This window comes from Erithacus rubecula (assembly GCF_903797595.1).
Source record: "Erithacus rubecula genome assembly, chromosome: 2".
In the NCBI taxonomy this organism is placed as follows: Eukaryota; Metazoa; Chordata; class Aves; order Passeriformes; family Muscicapidae; genus Erithacus; species Erithacus rubecula.
In genome coordinates, this window is record NC_136685.1 from 106020049 (window position 1) to 106044528 (window position 24480).

General features: G+C 38.8%; 2 protein-coding genes across 8 annotated transcripts in view; one reads left to right on the plus strand and one right to left on the minus strand.

Annotated features, from left to right (window-relative positions):
* The window catches only part of USP34 (ubiquitin specific peptidase 34), a 435968-nt gene that overhangs the window by 161600 nt on the left and 249888 nt on the right, over nucleotides 1-24480 (plus strand). The gene's annotated exons all lie outside the window — the stretch shown is intronic.
* On the minus strand, nucleotides 394-22560 carry SANBR (SANT and BTB domain regulator of CSR). Of its 7 annotated transcripts, none has more exons than XM_079332641.1 (21): nucleotides 21459-22560; nucleotides 18663-18828; nucleotides 16635-16821; nucleotides 13530-13623; nucleotides 12337-12575; nucleotides 11432-11490; nucleotides 10643-10803; nucleotides 9733-9819; nucleotides 9507-9617; nucleotides 7651-7774; nucleotides 7349-7501; nucleotides 6994-7169; nucleotides 6518-6617; nucleotides 6019-6051; nucleotides 5342-5441; nucleotides 4300-4394; nucleotides 4153-4181; nucleotides 3990-4063; nucleotides 3271-3359; nucleotides 2820-2911; nucleotides 394-2407 (listed from the first exon to the last, which is right to left on the minus strand). In XM_079332641.1, exons 2-21 carry the CDS (start codon nucleotides 18810-18812, stop codon nucleotides 2371-2373), a joined length of 2190 nt encoding a protein of 729 aa, XP_079188767.1. In that variant the 5' UTR covers nucleotides 18813-18828; nucleotides 21459-22560; the 3' UTR covers nucleotides 394-2370. The 7 variants fall into 7 exon arrangements, 6 of the variants coding, with proteins under 6 accessions (XP_079188767.1, XP_079188768.1, XP_079188769.1 ...); XM_079332642.1 differs by having other exon boundaries at nucleotides 1203-2407; nucleotides 4300-4391; nucleotides 21459-21598; XM_079332643.1 differs by lacking the exon at nucleotides 7349-7501 and having other exon boundaries at nucleotides 1203-2407; nucleotides 21459-21598.

The window sequence follows — 24480 nt, forward strand, 5'->3', positions numbered from 1 at the left end:
CAATTCCTAGAAACAGAATCATGGAAATTGATTCTATTCACAGATTTAACAGATTGTACCATTTAAACAGTCTGCACTGTGGCAGTGCAAAGCAATGTTAAATGTTTTTTTAAACATATCTTAGTCTGACATTTTGCATACTTGGGTCAGTTGTAGTGCAGCTCACTGAGGAATTTTTAATCCAGCTTCAAAACTCGATGCAGATAAAAATTCTTTTAAGTTCCTGTAGATTTGGAGTACCTCTGCATTTAATGATTTTCTGTTCTTGGCAGGTAAAAAGCCTGCATGAGGATGCTGCAATTTAATCACAAATACACATGCATGATTGGGACCATCAAACAACATTTATGCACATACTTAGCTCTTAAAAGCATCTATAAAAAACTCACACACTTCTTAAATTAATAATGTTTATTTCCATTAAACCAAGACGAATTTTCAAAATTAATACAAGATAAAAATTCAAGGTGATTGGCATGGGGAAAAAAAAATAAGACTGCACATCAAGTATATTATTTGTATATGCTCAAAAATAATTCTGGGTAAAACAATACTGGCACGTAGAACTGGCACTTCCCCAAAGAAGAAAACCAGCAGAATTTTCCTTTCTCTTCTAGTCAGTAGTTCTATGAAAACTAAACACACACACACATGCAGCCTGCAAACTTTCATAGCCAGGTTTACCATGGGAATTTGCAACAACCCTTTATCAGAAGTCACAGAATTGTAGCAAAACACCTTTTTTTACTGCATTTTTCATACCTGATGGGGCCTATAATACTTTGTACAAACAACAATCAGTTTTCCAACATTGACTACAAGTGCTTCAAACTGCATTAGTACTTGCAACCAGGCCTGAGGCATTCACAAAACCTTATTTATTTGATACAGATTAAAGCACTCCTGCAAAGCTACAGTGCTCCTGCCCAAAATCAAAGCCACTGAAATCCAATTTTGCTTGTTGGTTTCACTGGGCTCCCAATCTGCTACAGCATTGGACTAAACACACAAGTAACACTGATTTTCAGTTGTTTCAATAAAAATCTTCCATCTTGACAGCAGTATTTTCAAGTATTGCTATCCTAGTCTTCTAACACTTAAAAACCATCAAGAAACAAGACAGACAAAAAAAGCCCAAATAGAGAGAAGAGTATTTAAACCAAAACTCCCTCTCCTTACCCCACCCCACCCTCCCACCCAGGAACTTGCTGACTTAATTCCAAACTCACAATTTATTGTACAGCCAGGAGTTGGAATAAGCTTTCCCTGAGCTCTTTCTACCTGTTTCAAAAAGTCAGAAGTGTTTCCTTGAATTCAGCCATCATTAATAGTATTATTATTGCCATTTTCTTTGCTAATATGCAACATATTTTCTAGGCAAGTTATTTCATTTTGGTAATCCTGGATTTGTATTCTATTGCTCCAAATACAGAACTTGAAAGTGCATCTGACTTCTAAACAGCATTAATCAGGCAGGTTTCAGGGAGTAACTAGACCCAAAAAAATCTACATGCACAATCCTTGTGATGATACATCTGATGAAAGATGCAGAATTAATAGCAGATCTGCTCAGAAATTTAGTGGCATAGCATTAGTTAGAGACAAAACTGCTTTGCATCACAAGGTCTGGGTTTTAGAAGGGAACAAAGCACATTCCTGTGCAGCAGGGGTCAGGAATGGGGATGGGTAGAGATTTAATATACAAGAAAAGCAAGTGGTTCACATGCAAGATGCAATGCTGCACCATCATGACACTGAGAGCATCTTTGGAGGTCTAGTCCCTACCTGCTACCCACCTTCAGAGGAGTGGGAGTTGAGTGATGTACACAAGGAAGCCTCAGAACTGCATGAAAATTTTGCTTAAACTAGTCTAAGTCACAGGTATTGTCATGGACTTCAAATGCAAATCCCCAGAAGACTGACCTAAAATGTCCCATCAAATACAACACAATATAAATACACGAGGAGACTTGGGTTAATGCTGCTGACTGCATTCAGAATTCAGTAGTCTTGCTTTTTTCCTTTTCAGTATTTCTAGCATACCAAAAGGCATATTTGTGTCTTCCCCCATAAATAAAGTTAGTCTGGTAATTTAATTTTGTAGATTTATAAAATATTTTCTATGCAACTTAACGCAATAGCCTAAAAAAAGCAATTAAATTTAACTTTATGAAATAGCATATTTACAATTAAAATAAGTACAGACCTTATTGGGTTTGCATTCATTTATAGCACAACATAATTTACAAGGCTTAAAGTAATAAATAAGTCACTGGAAAGCTTTCAGAGATGTGCATTCTCCAGATGTCAGAGTGCAGTGCAGTTTCAGGAAGCAGAAATGAGCTCTGGTTAAAATGTATCCATGACTCCTTATGTTGGACGGCTTTGACCAAAACGGGCTTTTGACCTGGGTTGGAAACACATGAGAAACATATTTACATTATCAATGTAGGGTTTTTTACATTATTAAGGCAGGTTTTTGATGTGTGGGGTTTTTTTTGTTTTGTTTTACAAGGTGGACAAAGAACAGGCTACAAGTATTTGCTAATACTTTTCTGGTTTTCTATAATTCCATTAAAAAAAAATATTTTGGAGGTGCAGTGAACCTCCCCCCAGCAACAGCTCCAAGAGTTCCATTCTCCCAGCTCTACTGGGACACAAAGGGAAGCTTTTACTCCTCATATGGCTTAACCTGGTGGAAGCTGATCAATAAGTGTGTGAAAAGAAGCATGTTTTTCTTTAAAATATTTCTTTAAAATCCACCACCCCACATCCCCAAAACCCATGAGTTTTTTCTTGCTTTTATTTTAAAATCTTACCTGGGGTTCTTCTCAGCATTGCTTTGTCGTGCACTGACCTGTGCTGAGGCTTTTATCTGAGCTTCAAGTCTAGAATAAATGCCTCCTGCATACTGGAACCCAGAAAAAAATAATCAAGTTTTGACATGATTTCAGTGTAATCACTGACCTTCCATAAAAATCACTAATATTCAGCACAACCTATGGCATACTTTTGTCCATTATCACAACCCAGTACTGATTTTTCAAACTCATTCTATTTTCCACACAGTTTTTTAGAGCAGTGAACTTGAAATATTATTTTAAACTTTAATCCTCAAAAAATCATGCTTGGAACAAAATGGAGATTGATAAAATCCCTTATTTAGCTTAAGTATTGAATAGATGTTATTTTCATTTCTGTTTAATATTTTTGTTAACCAAGGCTCACTTCAACTCTGCAAACATTACATTTTGCCAGGACAAATCTTACTTCTTTGCTGTCTTTGGATTTGACTCGATCAAGGTCTCCCAGTCTCATTTTTATTAAGTGTCCTGTGATCTCAGACATTCTTCTCTGATCTGCCAGAAATAAGAAAGGATATTTAGAACAAAGGTTTTCACTGCTACTAAGGAGGATTAGATACAGACACAGAGTTTAGTGATACTGGATTTGTAATTTTTTTTAGTTCATATAAAAAATCTTGAACAATCCTAAATCCTGATGTAGCCTCAGCAGCCCTGGCAGACAGCAGAATCAGCCTGAGGCACTTACACTGAGATCAAAATCTCAGGAAATGGTTTTGAGGCAGAGGTTTTTAAAACAGCAAAATCACACAAGAGTCTCAGGAGAGATTAAAAAAAGGCAGAACAAATTAATCTAATTCTGAACATTTTTAGTCAGACTGGGAAAGAGATGGAAGTGGATGTTTTTCTGTTTATCTGAACAGACAACAAATACCACAGGGATGCAGGAAAAAATATCTGCATACTTTTATAATCATGAGATGACACAACTATAATCTCTGTAGGTTCTGGGCTGACATTCCAAATAAAGCACATAAATCACACAAACAACCCAAATCCCACTGCTGTATCTGAGATTAAATTCATCCTACAGGGATGTAACTAAAGTAAATTTTAAGAAAATTAGCTGGATCATTTTTTTCTGCATAATGACTGTATGAAAGCTACACTCATGCAGGAACAGACCATCTTCTCTTTGAGCATCTTGGTTGAATCTCAGGGACCTGGAGGCATCCCATTTGTTCTGCTGCATGCTCACACTGCAAGAGAACACAGACCCTGTTATCAGGAACAGATTAAAAGAGGGAGATACTGAAATGTGTTCTCAAGGGCTTTGGAAATGACTTACATGAATGGAGAAGCATCTCGGGAACTTGACTGTTGAAGAAAAAAAAATTACATTTAATGTGTTTTTTAAGGTCAAGTCCAAAACTTAGAGAAAATGCCTCATTATTTAAGCCAGCCAGAGAGCCTGGATTCACAGCTGTGATTTTACCTTATCAGATGGCTTCTCCTTTTTCTGAACACCAGGTGAAGAAACCACTTTCTTTGGGTGCCTGTAGGATTTCTTTAATTTCTCCTTTCTCCCTGCTAATGGAAGAAAAAATTATTCACACCCTTAGATAATTGGAATTTCTCAAAAAATTATTTTCCCCCTCTATTTCTTTACAAATAGTGTAAAAAAGGAAATCAGCCTGTTGATTAAGTGTTGCAGGCATGGTAACACACAATACTCAAATGCTTTCCTATGAGAAATACACAGAAACTCAAGTATGTATTTAAAATGCAGAGTGATTACACATAAAAGCATCAATTTTTTACACTTAAAAATAAGTGCACATCCAATGAGGCTTTTGAACATATTAATTAAATTACTAAATTTTGAGCAATATCAGATCAAACAGCTTTAAATTTCAGTATTTTTTACAATTTTTTTAAACTGGTACAACTCCAATTGCCCTTTGAGTAAAGGCAAAGAGGCAAAGAACTGCCTCTCTTCCAGTGAATCTTTAGTAGGGGGAAAAGAAGTTGCTTTTTGGCTTTCCATGTTCCTAAACTCATGATCACATTAAAAAATGAATAAAATCTTTTTTAGATCATACAAAGCTTAGCTTCAATGCAAACACAATTTTAGCTCCATCAACCAGTCATTCCTCTATGCATTCAAAAGACAAATATGCAAAATTTTTTTTGCATGTAAAAGCAGTCATGTAATCACTGCATTTTCTTCCAACATTTATTACATGAAATTTCATTAATTTGAGGGTTTCCTGCAAAATAATTGTTTGATAATTCCTGGGACTTCTCAGACATGAATAGCTGCAGCTTTTCTTGTTTGCCAGTGACTTTTGATGGCAAATTACCAAGCAGTGGGGTAATTTGTATCCAATCACAGGAAAACCAGGGATTTATTTCAAGTAACTTTGGCTTTTGTTTTTGAAGCACCTAATATTCAAAATCTGCTTACAGAGGACTTCTGCTGCCACAAATCCCTATCTGACAACTCCAGAGAGGAGGACTGTAAAGACTTGATGCACCTGGTTTCTTGCACACTTCTTCTTCATCCCCCACTTCATCCTCAGTGACCTCTGAGCCTGTGGTGTACTCCTCCTCTTCAGACAACAGGGATTGCTGTTTCTAACCAACACCAGGAAAAGGCAGAGATTAAAAGTGAGGCTGGGCTTTTATTAAATGATATATTAAATCTGTCTTGCAGGAGCTGATATCCAGCATAGTTTTCTATCTCAGTGATGGAGTGAATAATTCCTAATAGATCAGCACAGAATTATGGAAATGTTCAGTAGTTTGATGTTTACATTGTTCGAATATACAAATACATCTATTAAGTGATAAATGTTAGAAATGAGAAATCATGAAGCTTAACAAGGAAGATGTGAAGCACTTCAGACCAGCCAGAGACAGATACTCAAAATCTTGGATTTTGATTTCTTTTTCTGTCAGCCTAAAAAACTATTAACAACTGATGCATGCAGTGCTAGTATAGCTTGTCACCATTTATAAAAAGCATTCAAAGAATTTCTCATTTCTATTACAGCCATACTTTATTGTAAAAACTGTTGCTATACTGCAACTTCCAAATTAAAGCAAAAAAATACTTTGTCTCATTTAAGTAGAAAATAAGACAAAAATCAAAGCTAGTTCTCTGCTAGTACAGAAGACCAAATATTTAAAATTAGTGAAATATTTTACTAACCAGCTGCAAAGTCCAGTTCTTCAGAGACAAAAACTGTAATCACAAAGAGAGAAAAAGGTGTCTAAGCTAAGAAGTAATAATAATTAAAATTAAAAAGTGGGAGGAATTCTAAAAAATAGGAGTGGTATGTTACAGTAACTCCCAGGCCTCCTCCCACCTTGAACTCCAAGTTTTGGTGGAATGACTAAATCCAAGCAGGTTGAAAACTACTAACCAATTAAATGCAGTCAATTCACATTTTGATGAAAGTAAGTTTAGCAATAAAAATATTTACAGCTGATTTTTTGACCAAACATCAGTCCAGGACAGGAGGGAAGTTATGTACTGAAAAGTTTCCAGCAGACATGGGAGAAGTTTTGCCTTTTCACCAATCAGCTATTTTGTACCTATCCTATCCTACAATGCTCAGCCAGTGTTTATTTTTATTTAAAGTTGTTCAAGAACTTCCTCAAAGAATCCTCATTATTAGAAAACAGGAAGGGAAAGCATCAGCACTCACAGCATTGATTTCTCCAGTTTTGGGGCCCCATGGTGTGTTTGGTTCTACAAGCACATCACATTCAAGGCCTTTGTCATCACCAAGCCCAATACCAGAATCACTTCAAGAAAAATGCATAAACCAAAAATAAATATTGCTATTCCACTACTTCAGAACCAGTCTTAATTTACTCAATATGTGTCAAGAGAGCAGACAGACCTCCAAGTCAGCCACATACATTGTGATAGCAATACATTAAAATATAAAGATAGCAGTGAATGCTTATGGAGGTTTGGTGACTAAAAGCCTGCTTGAAAAGTTAAAAGGAAAAGTACTTGTTCTTCACTTCCCAATTCCCAAATAAACAACCAAAAATAAGTTACCCCTTAGAAAGTCCTATGACTCATCTTGAAATGGGAGAGAACTCAAATATAACAAGCACACGTGTTCACTGTTGAAGGCTAAGTTATTTCAGTAACACAATACAATGTTCTTACCTATTCTCATCCTTAGTGAAAGGAACAACTATAACATCTCTGTGACACAGCAGATCATTCAAGATCTGAGCAGTTTGAGATGGCAAAGCATCCTCCTCTTCACTTTGAGATGGCAAAGCATCCCCATCTTCACTTTTTGGAGGAAACTCCACCATATGATCCCTCACTTTGCAGCCCTGCAATACACAGAATATCAAATACTGGAATTAATGGGAAGAACTGATTTCAGTCAATATAACAACAAAAATTCAATTTCTGAATTACAATCCTTATTTTGGAAAAATGATCCATTTTCCTAGCATACTGTTGCCCACCCCACCATGTGTTTTGCTCTTTTAGAGGAGAGCTGGAGTACCTTTGGGAGGGTTGTAGGGTCAAACCGAAGAACTTTTTGGTTACAGCAGGGATACACTCCTGTGCCAGAGGAGCCCAGAGCACTTGCTACACCTGGATACAGAACTGGCTGCGAGTGGTACTGGCAGTGGGAGAATTCAGTGCACAGGAAAGGCTACATTAGCAAAAACAGAGAGTGAGAGGTGAGATAACCCATGGAAGTAAAAACTGTAAAGAATGTGTACAGAACTTTATTACCACATATTTTCCAAACAGCTGCAATCCCTGCTTCACCCACCACAAGCCAAAGTGAAATGACCCAACCTGGTTACATCTTGAGCAGGTCAGCCAGTTGACAGTCCCCCAAAGACGCCAATAAACATCCCGCCAGGATTTCAGCTCCTCGTGAAGGCCAATTAAATACTCATGCACTTCCCAGGTTTTGTCTCTGGAAAAAATAAAACATCAGAGTCTTGACTCTGTTTTGGTCCTGCCAACAGAAACAGGAGGAGGAGAAAGAGCAGTAAACACACTGGTGAAAAGCCTCCACTAGTTACGTCAGGAGGGATACAATGAAACACAATGATTACTACATTCAGAGCGTGACAGAAGAGCCTTTGTTTTTTCAGAACGTCCTAAACTCACTCCTAACAAAGGATTAGAGCTTGATTCATCCCAAGATCCCATATACTGCAAATTTACAGGCTAAAATAAACATCTTCTATCTACCTGCAACACAACAGTAATTACTTAGTTAAGAAATACAGTTTGAAGACACAAGCTCATGCCCTTCTGATGAAGGTACATACCTGGCAGTTCTAGTGTCAAAAATACAGGACTTTGTTCCTTCCTTGTGACCAAATGAGACACTCCTCTTCAGAATTCAAAAGAGAACATGCAATTTGCAGTGGGGCATGTTAACTTCAGAAAGAGCAGATAAAATTTCCTCCCAATTTTAAGCCCTGGCCTGAACCATTTTTCTAAATGTGTGCCTAACCTAGACCAAACTTCCAATTGGAACTAAGTTCTAGGCACCACTAGAGCACCAAGAAATAGAAAACTATTTTTAAATCATTAAAGATAGAACTGTATTAGCTTCAGAGCCTGAATTCCTTAGTGGCCAGCATCACTTCTCAGTAAACATATTCTGTGTAGCAAAGCATCACAAGTAGCACAAGGCAAATAATTAGAATCTAGGTAATCCTCTGAGTAACTTTAAAGCCCTGCACATTTATCTGCTGGGAATTGCAGAGCAGCCACATACACTCAGCTTAAGTGAAGTAATTCAGTTAATGAATTTTATGTGACTAATCACCAATGATCTTAAACAGATCAGGACAGGGGTACAAGAACTTGGTTCTATGTAGATGTTAGGCAGAACTTAACTCCACACCTTGGAAGAACTTGGGAGATTAATGACAGGAGACCTTTCTCATCAGATCTATTTTATTCAGAGCAACCAAAACAGTTCCATATCAACTCCCACCACCCTCCTTGAAAGGGGCATGTGAGGAAGGAGGGAACTACAGCTGATCATGGACTGATCTTCATTAACAGGAGAGTCCAGCTGTTCACAGCCATGGATCAGACTAACAGAATTCAGTTAAACATTTGTGCCAAATGAAGCAGGCTTTCATACAGAACAGGTCCTGCAAGCTCCCCTGATAAATACTTCAGGAACAGAAAAACAACTGGCAAAGTTTATTTATAGCAGTCTTTAAGCAGGTAGGGATTTGATTTGACAGTATAAAGTCAGACTATAAAATACTCTTTAGCTGTTCTTAGCTATGGTGGAGTCTCTATCCTTCACTAAAAAACCTTCCAGAAATGCAGCATTTAATTCAATCTGTCATCAACTGCATGCATCTTAAAACCATCTGGTTAAAGAATTAGCTGAGTATCTTCTATTTAAAGCAGTGCAACCCAAAAATAACCCTCCTAGTAATCATGGCTGCAGTTTTCCCATTTCTATTCAACAGCAGCACTGCTGAATGAATTTCAGTAATACATCATCATAATCATACTCCCTTGTTTCATTTTTTGCTAGGTAATACAAGAAGTTGAGATGCTTTAAACACTCTTCACATATCTATGACTTAATTTTTTTAAGTACCTAGTACTTCTAAAACCACCCAAAATCAGAGCTGAAGAAACATTTTATACATGTACATATTCACTACCTTATATGAACATAGACAATATTCCCGTGTTGGTCTATGTTGATTTTTCCTGGTACACAAGGAATTCTCCTTTCAGTTTCTTTGGTTAGCAGCTTTTTACATAAACAACACCTAGATTTAAAAAAAAAGAAAGAGAAAGAAGGAAAGAAAGCACTGGAGTAAAAGCAGGACTTTTAAAAACAGGGACTGTCTTTGCTATTGAAGCAGCCATAGGAAAAAAACATACCTGTATAAAGTTGCTGCATTTCCTCTAGAATCTGGATTTTCATACTCTGGATCAAACAGTCTCTCAATCTTCTTGCAGAAAAGTTTACTATTAATGACATCAACACAGCTCACTCATTAGAAAAAAACTGAATATTGCTTTATGCATACTGAGATTAACAATCACATTCTGATAAGCAAAGTCACTCACAGAATCTAGCTTTTAACATAATTTTCCCATAAATTATCCTGTTCATCTCATTTTTACACAAGTGTGGCAAAAGGGATACTTTAATTTTTTTTCTTTATTAAAATGCTTGCCAGTATTAACTGCCAGCTTCTGCCTTGACTAAAATACTTTTTATTAGTGAATATTGCTGTGAAATTGCACTTAATTCTAAAATTAAGCTTTCATCCCCTACTAAAATCCTCCCTTACTTTCATCTTCCTTGTCTGTCAGTCTGCACTCCAATAATTGGCCCATATCTTGATACAAAGCTGGGGTCCTGATATATCAAAGAATATTCCAGCACAACCATTCAGCTTCCCAGCCATCCTGAATTCTAAGTCTAAACATCCAAGTTCACAGGATGCTGAAGCTAAGTCATTCTCTACCAATTAGGAGCATGTCATCCCATAAAAGGTTTCTCCTCCTAATCCTTGCTCCCAGTGAAGAATTCATGAATAATTCCCCCAAGCCATGCTCCCAGTGTGGCTTTTGCTTTTACTCATTTCCTATAAAAGCTCTTTCCTTTTGCTCATAATTTTAATATAAAATTCTTAAGTCACACCATGGTATTCTGCATTAAAAATACATTCCATGAGAATATATATAATATAAAATTTCAAATTGCACAGTCTTAGCTGTTATGAAATAAGATCCCAAAGTTCAACAGCACTTCAGAAGTGTATTACAGGACAAAAAAAGTTACCTCTTAAATTTGTCTCTTTTGTCCTTCAGCTCTTCCAACTCATTGTGCCTGAAGAGATCAGCAATGTGTGTAACAAGATTAGCATTGATACAGTTCATGTTACACGGTGTGGCTACAATAGCATTCATATTTTTGTGACAATAATGAATACATTTCTCTACCTAGGAAAAATAGAAATATGAATGTTAAGGAATTCTAGACAAAAAAACCTCCACACTAATTGCTTCAAGACTTTTATTTTAAGTGTGTTTTGGAAAACTATTTCAGTTTTACTCAAAAATAAAAAACAAGCCTCAGATTTGCCTAAAGGAGATGCTGAAATAACAGGACTTAGTTTATGTTCTCCTCCAAAAATGTCAGTAATTTGCCAATTGCTTGCTACTATCACAAAACACAAAGATCTCAACATCATCAGCTGTGCTTTACTGTGGGTCACCCCAATGACAGAACTTTTGACCAACATTTTAATAAAGTCAGCAGCTATTCCTTATTTAGAGCTGGAAAAATCAGACCCTAAATTGCAGGCATATAATTCATGTAAAAAAGATACAAAACAAGCACTCTAGATCACACTATCACATTTAGAAATAACTTACTCTAAGGTTTATTGCATTGAGATTCTGCAAATATTGGATTACTGCACTGAAGAGGAAAAGTATTAAAATTCTTAAAATGTTCTCGTTGCAGCACCTGTTTATGTAACAGCCAAAGCACAACAAACAAGCTGTTAAGACACCTGGTAATTAACTGTGTCCTCATGCCAGAAAATCAATCTTTCTTAATACTTACTAATGAGTCCATCTTCAAAAACTCAGAAGAAATAAGGATTGAGATGACATTTGATGGTTCTAGAAAGCAACAGAGCAAAGGCAGGGTTTTTTATAGGATTTTTTTTTTTGTAATTTCATATCACATCCCTCCCTTTTCATATTTAGCACCTGAGTTACCTATTATTTTAGGAATCAACTTGCCATTCCACCTTCTAGTGTATAGAACATTTTAACCATCTTAGGAAACAAACTTTTGTTTTGTTTGGTACTCAGTGGTCAGAGTACAATTATAACCTGGAAAAATGATTAAAATTGCAAACCTTATTAAAATTGAAAAAGGAGGCATCACAGGGATATAATGACTAAACAATTACACAAGATTAACTTCCATCTGTAGCCATCACACCCAGCTGAGATTTCTTCAGCATGTCCTTCACATTGCAAGTTATAAACAAACCAAGAGAATAGTTATATTTTAAAGTGTGGTAGCAAAGGTTCATTAAAAAATTAGAAAATTGCCTCAAAATCCACAAAGGCTTTTCTACCATTGAATTGGATTGCATTGAAATGCTAGAAAATATTGCAATTGTACCAATAGAGAGCAGAGGAGAAACAAACAAATCAATCATCAGCATTTAAAATCTACCACTCTGTCCTGGGTCAGAAGAGGTCTGAAGAGTCTTAATTAAAAACATCAGATCCCAAAATACATTGGGATTTTTTTATTACTTCAACTTTCAGCATGTTTTCTCAAAGCTGTCAATGTTGGCAAAGCAGAACCATCTGCTGAAATGACCAGAGGATCTCTGTTGTGACACTCTTCTAACACCAGCCAGAAACAGACTGGGGCTGAACTGCATCAAAACCATTCATCTTCAATTAGTACAGAACATAATGAACCTAAAAGAAATTATCTGCTTTTACCTAAAGTGGGCATTTCATTAGCCTCAGACTCTTTGGAGTTCCTTTTGACATATCTTATCAGCCAGTCAAAGATGTGAACATCACAGTGCACAGAGATGTCCACCTCCTCCCAGCGCTGGGCATCCACTGACAGGTACTCAGCAAAGTATTTCATCTCTGAAATCAAAAGGTCTCGGGGACACACAAAATCTTCTTTGAGGTTTTTGGCTTCATCACACACATGGATCACCATGTTTGGCCTCCAAAGAAAAAAAGCCACAAAGCAAATTAGGAGCCTGAGCCAATCAGGACATCAAATCCCAACGATCCCATCTCCAGCTCTGGGTCATGCATTGGTAACACTGATGTCACCAACAGGGTTTTATTAACAGAGGGAAAACAAATTGCAGTTATTAACTAGTAATAGAAATTATTGTTGGATAGGTGAAGAAGACAGATGCATATCCTCTACAGACAATCAGAATGATTTAATTAAATAGAAAATTTCTAGCTCTGTTCCCCAATTTTGTCACCTTTTAATTATAGGATACTACCTGTTCTCCCTTCTTAGTTTTCTTTAAAGAATAACCAGATGCTTAAATCATGAGGCACCAAGGACAGTAACAGCAATCTTCATCAGTGGAAATAAAGATTTGGCTAATTGTATATTAAAAATCTCTTTCTTAAGAAATGCTTGAAGTTAGAATCAGTAAATTCTGTCTCTACAGAGAGATGCTTAGGTTTCAAACAAACATTACTCTGTGCAATTATATAGTGTGGAAAACAGGGATATGTGATGGAATAAAAGTGACTTGAATGGCTATTGGAATTAATGGGAAAATTTTACAGTTTTCTTTTCCTGCTTTTACATAGGACAAATGTATGCTCAAGAATATTTTTTATAGTGTAATTGAGTATCAGTCTTGTTTCATTCCTTTATTAAACCAGGTATGTTTCTCATTCCTACCACAGCAGTGATCAATCACCCAGAGGAACAGTATGCACAGATTTATAAACATCTTACTGCACACAACACATTTCCAAACCAACTCCTTGAATTTCTGTAGCAATGAAAGCCTTCCAAATTTCTTACAGTATTCATTAGTCTGTTTCCAGCTGTTTTCTTTCTGGTAGTAAATAAATGTCAGCAATTTAGACAGCTTTCTGTCAATTCTACAATCCCCTAGATAACAAACACACAAAGCTCTTCTTACCCCTGTGTTTCATCAGTGCTCTCTCCACTGTTATGTACAGGACCTTTCTCAGATTCTGAAGAACAGCTCCTTGTGGAGGCTGCACTGGGCCTTCCTTCAAGGTAAGGGGAAAAGGCTGCATTAGAACACAAACTCCTCATCTTTTGCTCTTCAGCATCCTGGAAATGCAGTTGAAGTATGGCTGTCATGGTGGAGCAATGGCACAGCTAGCAACAGATCTGCTTCCATAAGGGCTGCTAAACAATCCAGACTCCTGCTCTGAGTGCCCACAGCAGCACCATTGCTGGGCTGCCCAGACACTTGGCTACAAACCCAGACCACTCCTGGCTCAGCACTGAGCATGGGACACACAGACTTCAGCATTTCCTTCTGGGAATGTGACCCATTCCTTTAGCTCTTCTGGTCTGCTTTGTGGGACATGGATCCCAAGACCCTGCCACATCAAAGCTTCTCCTAGGACATCACTTGAGACTAATCCCACTCCTTACATCACGTGCCAGCTTTGGAAATAAGCAGCTTCCAAAGAGAAGCACAGAAGACTCTTAGAAGGTATTTGTTTTTGCCAAATTTCTCCCACATGTGGCTTAAAACAGCTGATCATACCAAACAATGTTCAAAGAGAGCAGACCAGGAAATCTGCCTGGTCCCAGAGCTACATCACTGAGGCTGTTCCAGGAATAAAGGACAGAAATAGCTGGATCTCCACAAAGGTGCTACAAGCAGTGGAAAGTGCACACAACAACCTAGTGAAGTTCAGGAGTTCAGTCACCAAATCCACTGAGTTCTGGATATGAACATGTCTTTTCCAGCTGTGAATGGACTACTGCAATGTGAAACTTCAATGATTGGCCTGCAAGTCAGAAAGATCATTATCTTTTTTTAACAATGGAAGGGCACTTATCTGCCTTCCACTGAAAATCCCTTTAAGTGGTGATTTTCCATGATTATGACATTCTTTCAGATTACTGGGAGTTCCAGAAACACCATCTCCCTCTGGAGTAATGCAAGAGGCTGAAGAAGATTAAGACAGACCTCTTCACCTTCATCTAAGGCTGAACCACTACAGCAGACAGCAAAAATGATATGGTTCAGAACACAGCAGTTGTGCCCTTTAGGAAAGCAAAATTACTGCACCAGATGCAGAAGAAAAAACATTCGCCAAAGGTGCAGCCAAAGCTAAGTCTTAGCAGGCTCTAATAGAGGGAGCACAGTTAGCAAAAGGGGGAGATTCACTCAACAGATTCACTTCCAGTAAAACCTTGGAAAGGGCTGCTCCAGCCACAGCTTTCGGGGAAGCCATCCTCACTGCAGGTGAGGTGGGAGCCCTGGGATGGAATCAAAGGTGTGAGTGTTAAAAGAAGGGACAGTGGAAATACATGGTATGAGAGAGTTCTGTCTGCAAATATATTAACAAGTTCATTGTGAACATGGTGAAGTGATTTATTGAAGGCAATAGTGCTGACAAGAATATGCAACACAGACAAATTAATGGGGACATCTGAACTTCACTATGCATTTCTTCATATCTTTTTTTTCCTCCCCTCCAAAGCTTACAGATGGATTAACTTTTGAAACCTTGTAACAATACTTGGTAAAAAGCTATCCTCTGTGCATGTTTACTGTTATGACATGCAATCAGAGGGACTTACCAGCTGTTTGTCTTATAATTAGCAAGTATTAAGTGAGCTTTTATAACTCAGCCAAAACCAGAATCCAGCTCAGAATGAGGATGGTGTGATTTACTTTTTCTTGCTGTTACTCATGACTATAAAGAAATGCAAACAGGCTCAAAATTCTTGATCCTAACAAGAAGCTAACATGAATAAATCCACTAGGAAGCAATTAAACAAAAAAAAAAAAAAATTTAAAAAATGGGATTGTCTCAAATCCCCAATTCTGAAATGTAGAAGTACTTAATAAATACTAAGAAGGTGAGTTCACTCAAGCCTGTGAGAAATAAAAATATTAATTACCCTAATTTCATATCAACCAATTGCAATCAGAGCAAATGATTTCTCCAAAGTCACAAAGAAAACAGAGAATAATATCAGGCTAGGATCTTGTTGAAGGAAACATTACATTAGTGGACTTAACTGCATTAATACTCATTTCACTGTTAAAAACCCCCCATGCACTAATTGTCTGAGGAGTTCCAGAAGCAGAGTGAGCTTATTAACTACCTACAGGGAAGCTGCTAATCCTGTAAACAGGGGCCTGTGGGTGCCAGCAGCATTTATCCCACATCAGCCATGGAACCACATAACTGAAAGCTGAAGGGAAGCACTTGCAGCATTGACACTCCACATACAGTTTTCCATTATCATCCCTTGATTAGAGTTATTGAAAACACTTTATTCAAAGTTCAAATAGCTGTTTTTCTGCTGCAAAGAGGACAGTGAAAGCTGCAGTGAAAGACATTTTAACAGAGAACAAGCAAATTTCTCATGCTAATACATTTACCAAGTTCTAAAGTCACAGGAACATCTCTGTACTGAAAATGAGAGAATAACACACATTTCATTACAGCTTCTGACAGAAGTAGTACTAAAAGAATTGTTAAAAATATTTAATTGAATTTACAACTATTGGGTTTGATCCTCTTCTGCCCAATAATTACAAGGACACATAATTGACTAAGACACATTTTATGTCATCTCAAGATTGTGTTGAAGCAAAAATTATCTACATTTGGTTCCAACTCCTCTGTACCCATCCCTGGCAAACACAGGGCTTGTAGCTGGGAGAGGAAGCCCTCGAGGGATCACCTGCTCAGCTTCCTGCAGCTTTTCTTCACAATACTCTCCAGTTATTTTAATAATGCTGCTTAATATGACTTCAAATGGCTGTAGGCTTAACAGCACACCACCAAAAATCCTAAACAGTATTCAGCAGAAGGATTTATGCCTCTTGGAAGAACAAGTTACCAAAAATACCCGAGCAAACATTGATTTCTAAACTAAACTAATAAGTGCCTTGTTGTATGCATTATATTAACTCTCCAAAGATGAATGACTATTACTCCTGGGTGGACTTAACCCCTCAGGACAGAAGCATGCACATACTGATTATCAAAGCCAATATAGTTCAGAATGACTAAGAACATACCAGTTATAGTAATGGAATCCTGCCCAATAGCAGGCTCCTCAAACTCTGTCTGTGTATCGAGCAAGGAGGATTTGATGTACGTAGCTAAAGTTTCCACAGGACTCCCACCAGCAGCCATCAGGGGATTATATTGGTTGTCAACAGGTGAACTTCCACTGCTTTTTAGTTCATCAAACCTTTTTGCACACTGTCACAAGATTAAATGATAGGACAATCAAGCAGTAGCTTTCAGCACATTTTTAATAACTATGATTTGAGAGGACACTGTGTTGCACAGTTTTGCATGTGAACAGTTACTGATATCAAACTCATAAATGCTTCCTATGTAGTTAGTGGTATCAGTATATAAAAACACAGTAAAATAATAGCTATCATAATTAAATACAAACAGAAAGAGAAAAAAATAAGTAGAACCTGCTTCAACTTCCATTTCCTTAAACCCTCTGATTTTAAACCCAGTTTTCAAAGAAAAAATATGAGGAGAGTTCAGATTCTCATTTTGTAACCAATTCTTTTACAATAAACATGGTATAATGTCATTAAGAGTGGCTATAGAAATTGATTCACAATTACTATTCATTTACTTCATGACCTTTATTCCAATGTGGACAAAAGGGACTGCTGCTTTCCACTGCAATTCTATAAACTTCCCATTCCCTGTTTTTGATGAACTAGAAAGACTTGCCATTCCATTAATTTGTACCAACACAACCATAATGATAGGTTTGGTTCAGCAAAGTCCTACACAGAGGTAACTTGCACATACAAAGAAATCCACTTAATTCTACAGGGGCTCCTCCTGAGACACAGGTGTTGGGCTCCATTAGCAGCTGGTTTTATTTATTTACTCTGGGTTGGGTTAGTAGACATTGCTTCACTCCAGTGCCTCACAGGGATATCCTGATAGTGACTGTGTCTCAAATTTGTGATGCCAGTCACACACATAAAGAGATAAATAAAGGGGTGCCTGTGACTTTTATGTCACTTTTATGTGGCTGCCTTGAACAGGGATTCCACATATCTGAGACATTTAGTTCTTTAAAAAACAGAGTAACCAGACATGTACTAATCAATCATATGAATTAATATGAGGAGAAGGCTCACTGATATTGTTATTTTATTTAATGTGCACAGTGCTGTCTCACACTGAAAGGTGAGCAGCAGAGATGTCCCCCAGCACTCTGCCAAGCACTCAAAAGGCAGTAATTCCACAGAAGCTTCTACACCCAATCCTTCATTTTTATGTTTGAAATACAAGGTTACAGCCACGCCCAATAGCACTGCTATAAATGTGAGCTGACACACTTGATTAGGTTTGCAAGGAAGTCAAGACCACTGGCTTGTTTTCTTTCAGCTTTGCTGAATCACAAGGGCAAAAGACATTTTCTTTTCCTAGCTTACACTCTCTCAGAAATTAAAAAGTCAGAATTACTATTATATAAAAAAAGAGTGGTTCACTTGGAAATTCAGCAATCAAGAAAGAGAAGTAAACATACAGAGGTTGTTCCCACTCTACTCCAACCACAGAAAGATAAATCCACATTTTGTAGAATCAAAAAAAGAAGCAACTGCACTCTTTACCTAATAGAGATCTGTAATCCCTCCTTGTTTAGAGTTGTAACAACAAGTATAGAGAGTTATTAAGTCCCCTAGTAAGGATACTACAACCTGCATGGGGTTAGTGGGTACTGGCATCCTTCACATACAACTCTTAGCTATGGAGTTTGGAATGCAGCAGCACAGCTACCTTTTGTTAATTGTACTTTTTAATTTTTTCCTTTCCAGTCATTTTTATTCTTATTCTGTATGATTTTTAATGAAATACAGTGCAGAATGCATTTCTCAATTTCAGCACTCAGGTTCTGTAGAAACAACCCCCCCACCTCTTTATAATCTACTGCACATTCAACATTCTCAATTAGGTGCAGATTACTTCAGGAAAAAAAACCACCTTAATTTCAATTTCCCTCCCTCTTTCTCCATAAAGCATTGCTTAAAACATATAAATTATTTTATGAGTGAACTCACTTCTTTGGATGTATATCCTGGAACCAGCCTTGCCACACTGTCCCAGTTGATGGGCTGAGGAACACCAATTAGGGAACACAGGATCATGTCCAAAACCATTTGGTTGTTGTCATAGGGGAAGTTATTGTTTTCTGACAGTCCACGACTCATCTTTGGCTACTTAAGCCTAGAAGAGAAAGAGTTTTTGGCAAGTCTCACTGCATGGTTTGCTAAAGCTTGATTTACTTTACCTGCAGCACTCCATGAATTGCTGGGGGAAATGTTTACCACAGCATTAAAGTTAAGTAGTGAGGCTTTTTTGATAAAATTTACATGTTCTCAAAACCCTGAGGGAGAAGAAGATGTACAAAGAACACAAAACCCAACCCAAGAGCAGCAGGTTTTATCCTCCATCCCTCTGAGCTGCCTCTTTCCAGAGGGGAAATCACACCTCTGAGGCCTCTAATACAAGAGAAAGGCTTCCAAAAATCTCAGAAAAAACAGCCTAAGTGACAAAAGCTCAACACCAGAACAAAGCATATAAGGACAGCAGAAAACACTTTAGAAAACAGGATTATGTTTAGGTTTTTTTCTTTTTCCAAATGGATTTTATGTACAGCACCAGGAAAAGTTCAAAGCACTGATTCAGTTTATGTTGGGAAAGAACTGCAAGCATTAATTAAGAGTTTCATGTCCAAAGTAAGAACATGGCCAAAGAGCTCAGGAGGGACAGAAGTACTTAACAACAGAACTTAAAAGCCACACAAAAAAAATTTTACCTATAAAGCAAGAATTATAGAGAAATGAGAGAAAATACACTGAGATAAACACCTGATAACTTGTTATTAAAAGCACACTACACATAGACGTTTCTTTTGCACCAGCCTCTTTTACAAAGAAAAGATGCTTAAAACACACAAAATAGCTCTGATTTTTTCTCCCTCTAGAAGCTGTTCCAGCCCTTTTTTCCTGCTTGTTTTGTTGGTAGAAACAGAAATCACAGCAGCAGGTAACCAGCTTTCATCCTCTCAAAAGAGCAGCTGAATCAAATCAGGAGGAAAAAACCCCAGAACCCACGGAGAGAATTCTTTAGTTTCCCCACAGTCATGAGACTTAAAAAGATGAAAAGAAGGCACAAATCAGAAGTCCTATAGAAATTTTCATACACTTTTAGCAATTCTATCTAAATGAAATCTGCTGTAAAACATACCAGACAGCCAGTTTTAAAAGAGACAGATCCTCACAGATTAGAGGAGCCCAAAATTCCTAATAAAATAGATGGCACTAGCAGGTGAAAGTGGATCAGCCCCTGAAGTCACTGTGTCCTTATCCCTGACCCTGAGAGCACTTTGAAGCAGTGTCACTGTGGTGGAGCCTTGTCCCTGCCACTGTGCAGACAGATGACAGCAGCAATCTCATTTCAGCCCCTGAGCAGCTCCTGTTTCTGCTCTTAGGAGGAGAAATAACCCGGCCAGAACAGGTCAGCACCAGGGGCAAACCCCAGGGGTTATGAAACACAGAGCTGGCTTCTTGTACACATGGAGCAGCTGGTTTAAAAATATGTTGGGGTGAGATAAGTAAATGATGGAGTATTATAATCCCCTGCTTTCCCACCATAAAATAGGCTTAATGCAAGTAAAATTACCAGCAATGTCAGTATTCCATAAATCACCATTTTGAGGGTTTAGTGCTGTGGGATGAGTACACTGGGCAATCAAAGAAAAAGAGAGGAAGAGAGAAGGAAAACATTTTTCTTTTTTGTTTCTTTTTCTAAAAAAAAGAAGTCTGTAATTTACAAAGAACAATCCTGAGTGCTTCAGTGGTAACAAGTTTACTACACATCAGCCCTGTGGACCATGAAGGGATGACAGGTGCTTTAAAACGTGATGACACGTTCAGAGAGAATCAAGTCTTTGTCTCTCAAACAGGTTTCTTATTTGCTTATTCTGCACAATACAATAACAGTTCTCTATATGCTTATCACTGCAAAGACAAATAAAGGAGGAGACATAATTACAGGCATATAAAAGCAATTTTATTTATATTCTGGAAAGAGCGTGGGACTCCTCTTTGCACCTTTATACATGACATTCAATATTTGCCTTTTTTGTCCTTTAGGAAGCCCTGTTGGAAGTATAATGGCACATATAAGATTCTGTCTCATGCAAGAACTCTCTAAAATCAACAATATAAAGCCTGTAATAAATCATATTCTTAAGAGAAAAAGCAACTTCTATGGATTCTATCCACTCCGTTACTGCAATGAAAGCTCAGGTTAACCCCTTCCTGAAGTACTACGAAAATTAGAGGAAAAAAAAAAAAAGTTTCAAAATTATTTAGCTATGATCAACTCATTTGAAATGAACAATATAAAAAGATACGTGAGCACAAGAATTCCTATTAATACTCAGAATTCTAAATCAAAGGATTCCTAGGAGTTAATTCATTACGGAAACACATAATCCCATTCGACTATTTTTTTATTATTTAAAGCAAATCGTTAATGCCGAAGTGAAGAATTCCTGGCCCCTGCCCGCGCCCAACCTGAGGGAAGGTGAAGATGGTGGGATGGGCACGAGGTTGCCATCCACAGCCCTGAAACGCAAGGAAGTGATGGTGCAGAATGAGGCGGCGGAGAGGAACAACAGCAACTTTGCAGCTTGCCCACGTACCAGCCAGCATTAAAAAATTACAAAGAGTTTAAATTAAAAATAATAAAAACCGGTCTCAGACACCCTACAAGTGCAGCAGCCTCAGAGCGGGGACCCCACGGGCGGTCTCCACGGGGACCCCTCCCGGGCGCTCTCCCGGGTTTACCTGGCGGTTCCCAGGCGCGGGGACAGCGGGACAGGACAGGACGGGCAGGGGCTCCTCTCGGGAAGTGCAGCAGCGGGGCGGGGGCTCGGTTCCACCGAGGGACGAACAGGAGCGGCGGGTGCCCCGTCCGCGGCCGCCGCGCCCTCATCTGCCGGCGCCGCCCGGGCCCGCCCTCAGGGGAGGGGCGGGAGCGCCGTGAGGGGGAGCGGCCCTGGCCAATGGGCGCGGGGCGGGTGACAGGGCCCCGCCCCCCACGCGGGGCACAGCCAATGGGAAGGCGCGGAGCGCTCCCGCCCCGGGCGCGCGGCGGCCCCGCCTTGCCGCAGTGCAGCGGCGGCGGCAGCGCCCCCTCCCGCCCCGCGAGCGGCGTCCGGTCGCCACGGCAACGCGCCGCCACGCGCGGCCTCACGGTGACGTCACGGCGACGTCAGGGCGCGCCTCGCAGGAGTGACGCGGCACAGCTTGCGCCACACATGACGTCACGGCGGCCTCGCCCTGGCAGAACCCAGCAGGGAAGGAAAAGCCCGGCCACCAAAAGTCCTTATCGCCGTCCAAAATAATGCGCCAGAGACTAGAATTAGGCTCGTGATGTAAGCACGGCGAATTAATCAAGCAGCAACGTGTTAATGCTCCATGCTCCTACCGACTAGGAGCCTCAGTACGCTTTTCCCGGATTTTCAGTGGATGTAAATACGCTGTTAACCATAACACCAGTAGCAGAACACTGAAATTGCAGCTAATTACACAGAACAGCCCAGCCACTGGGAGTGGTGCACTCTGCAAAGGCTCAGACAATCCCAATCCTGTTATTTCACCCACACAGTTCGATTCCTATTGCATGTCTACTACTGAATCAAGTACTCCCAAACATTTTAAAATTACTTCCTGTGGGAAGCCACCCGTGCCTGATAAAGACCAGCCCAGATCCCTGTTTCCAACATAACAATCCTTCCCAATCCTGCCACATAACTTCTGCTCCTTTATGATAATTTGGCAAAAATCAGAGATATTAGCAATCTTCTTTCCAAAAACCCCACTTGTAAACTCTGGAATAGTACATTGAGGACACAGAACACAAAAAGAACCACAGAAAAATTCAGGAAAAAAACCATTCCACTCGTCTAGAGAAGTATTCTAAATTCTCTGAGTGAGTCTGAAAGCTTCTCCTAGGTCTCAGTGAAAGCAAAACCCACTTTCATGCCACCCCACAGAACAAGCTAAAGCTGGAATATTGCTGCATTATGATGACACCCAGTTATTTCATGATTAATGGAAATTTGATGCTATGTCAGAGAACTGGAACATGGTTTTTTAAATAATCTCTGCTGTTAGGCAGTTCAGTCCCCCCTGTTTCTTTTTTAAATAAGAAAAAAAAAAAATCAGTATTTAAGAATAAAAGAAAATCAACACCTTAAATTTCACTAATTTGCTGTTCCAGAGGCTGTGCTAGATTGGTTACAATAATTCCAAGGTAGTAGAACTGTCTGTGTTTTTCATTTCTAAAACCACAAGGCTGTGTTTATACTCTGACAGCATGAATAATCCCTGTCATTTGCTCCAGTCTGATAGTTTTGTGACTATTGTGAAATTCAGGGAATTGCTGAAAGCAGCTAACAGTGAGCCAGGGGCGCCCTGCACTGACATCACGCCTCTGTTACCAGTCAAACCAGTTACACCAGTACACTTGTTCCAAGGAGGGATTATCCAGCTGCTTAAAGGCTGAGCTCCATGTGGCCACAGAATCCAGGGGACAGATTTATCAACCTAAAGCTGCTTCAAACTGCTCTGCAAAGGAACCAGTCCAAGGTATGAGGAGAAAAGGATGTGTCTCACCACCTGTGGACACACAATTACTACTTGCTTTTACAGCCCAAAAATGTTCCCCAATCTCAACACCTGGGCCACACCTGCATGGATAAAAATCTGGAAGGAGTTACATAAGAACATAACTTCTTGTGTTACATTCTGAAAAACAAGTACAGTTCTGCTATGATTGCACTCCAGAGTATTTCTACACTGGTTTATCAAGAAATCCCTGGGTTGGTTTCCAAGTTTGCATCTCTTCTGGAAGGTTTTCATTGCCAACAGTTGAGGTTTGTAAGAAACTTTGTATTTATCTCAGTAGCAAATTTCACCAAGCCTGCCAAGTGAGTGAAAACAACCTTAATATCCCAGATGGAGTCCAATTCCACACACGGGTTTTTCAACCTGTGCAAAGTAGCCAATTTATTTCTACTAGACAAACAGAAGATTTTAAATTTATGATTCAGAAAGCTGAACAAAGCTTTGACCCTGTGCATGTTCAAGTTCTGTTTGCATCCCAAGAACCACTCAGCAATGGCATTTGTCAGCAGCTCACATATTCAAGAATAAAATGGTTGATCTATGGAACAGCATCAGTAAGATTTAAGTAAGAATAAACTAAGACCTCATATAAACAGATGTCAAAGCTCTGTTACAGACTTTTAGCTCTGCTACAGGTATATAAATAATTTCAAAGAATAACATAAAGGCAACTTAGTATGTACAGACCTCAAAATAAGAGCTGCTTGCCCAATGCTTAGGTCAAGCAATATTTCAACAACCTCTCTTCTGATCTCCTCTTCTACACTCTCCTGGTGCTGCCACACCTGCTCCTTTTGGTCTTCTCCCCTTCCTAAAGTTGTGCAAGTCTTGAGCAGCCTGTCCACCAGCCTTCCTTTCCACCCAGTGCTCATTTAGGTCTTTTTTTCTGTAGCCTGACACGTGGACAGAAACAGACAGTAAATTGTAGTGTACATTTCACTTCAGTGAACTTTAATACCCTGCTGCAATCAGTACAATTAATTGTGAGTTAAATAACTGACTTCATTTCCCCAGAGTTTTCTTTTCCAATTAAGGTAATTGCAAGATTGAAAAGATCAAAATTTTTGTTGAGATTTAATAGATATAATGATGACAGTGACTTGTGAGCTAAATCAAATATAAAGACCCAGGTAAGAATAACTTATCTTCCTACTAAAAGAATTGTTGTCAAAATAAT

Bases quoted from the DNA above. Each gene is read 5' to 3' on its own strand.
- SANBR (XM_079332641.1), bottom strand. From the start codon at position 18,812: ATGAGTCGTGGACTGTCAGAAAACAATAACTTCCCCTATGACAACAAC. The intron at 2,912-3,270 runs GTAAGATTTGTC...TCTGGGTTCCAG, and splicing joins AATCCAAAGACAGCAAAGAA to TATGCAGGAGGCATTTATTC. The intron at 2,408-2,819 runs GTAAGATTTTAA...TTTCCAACCCAG, and splicing joins AATGCTGAGAAGAACCCCAG to GTCAAAAGCCCGTTTTGGTC.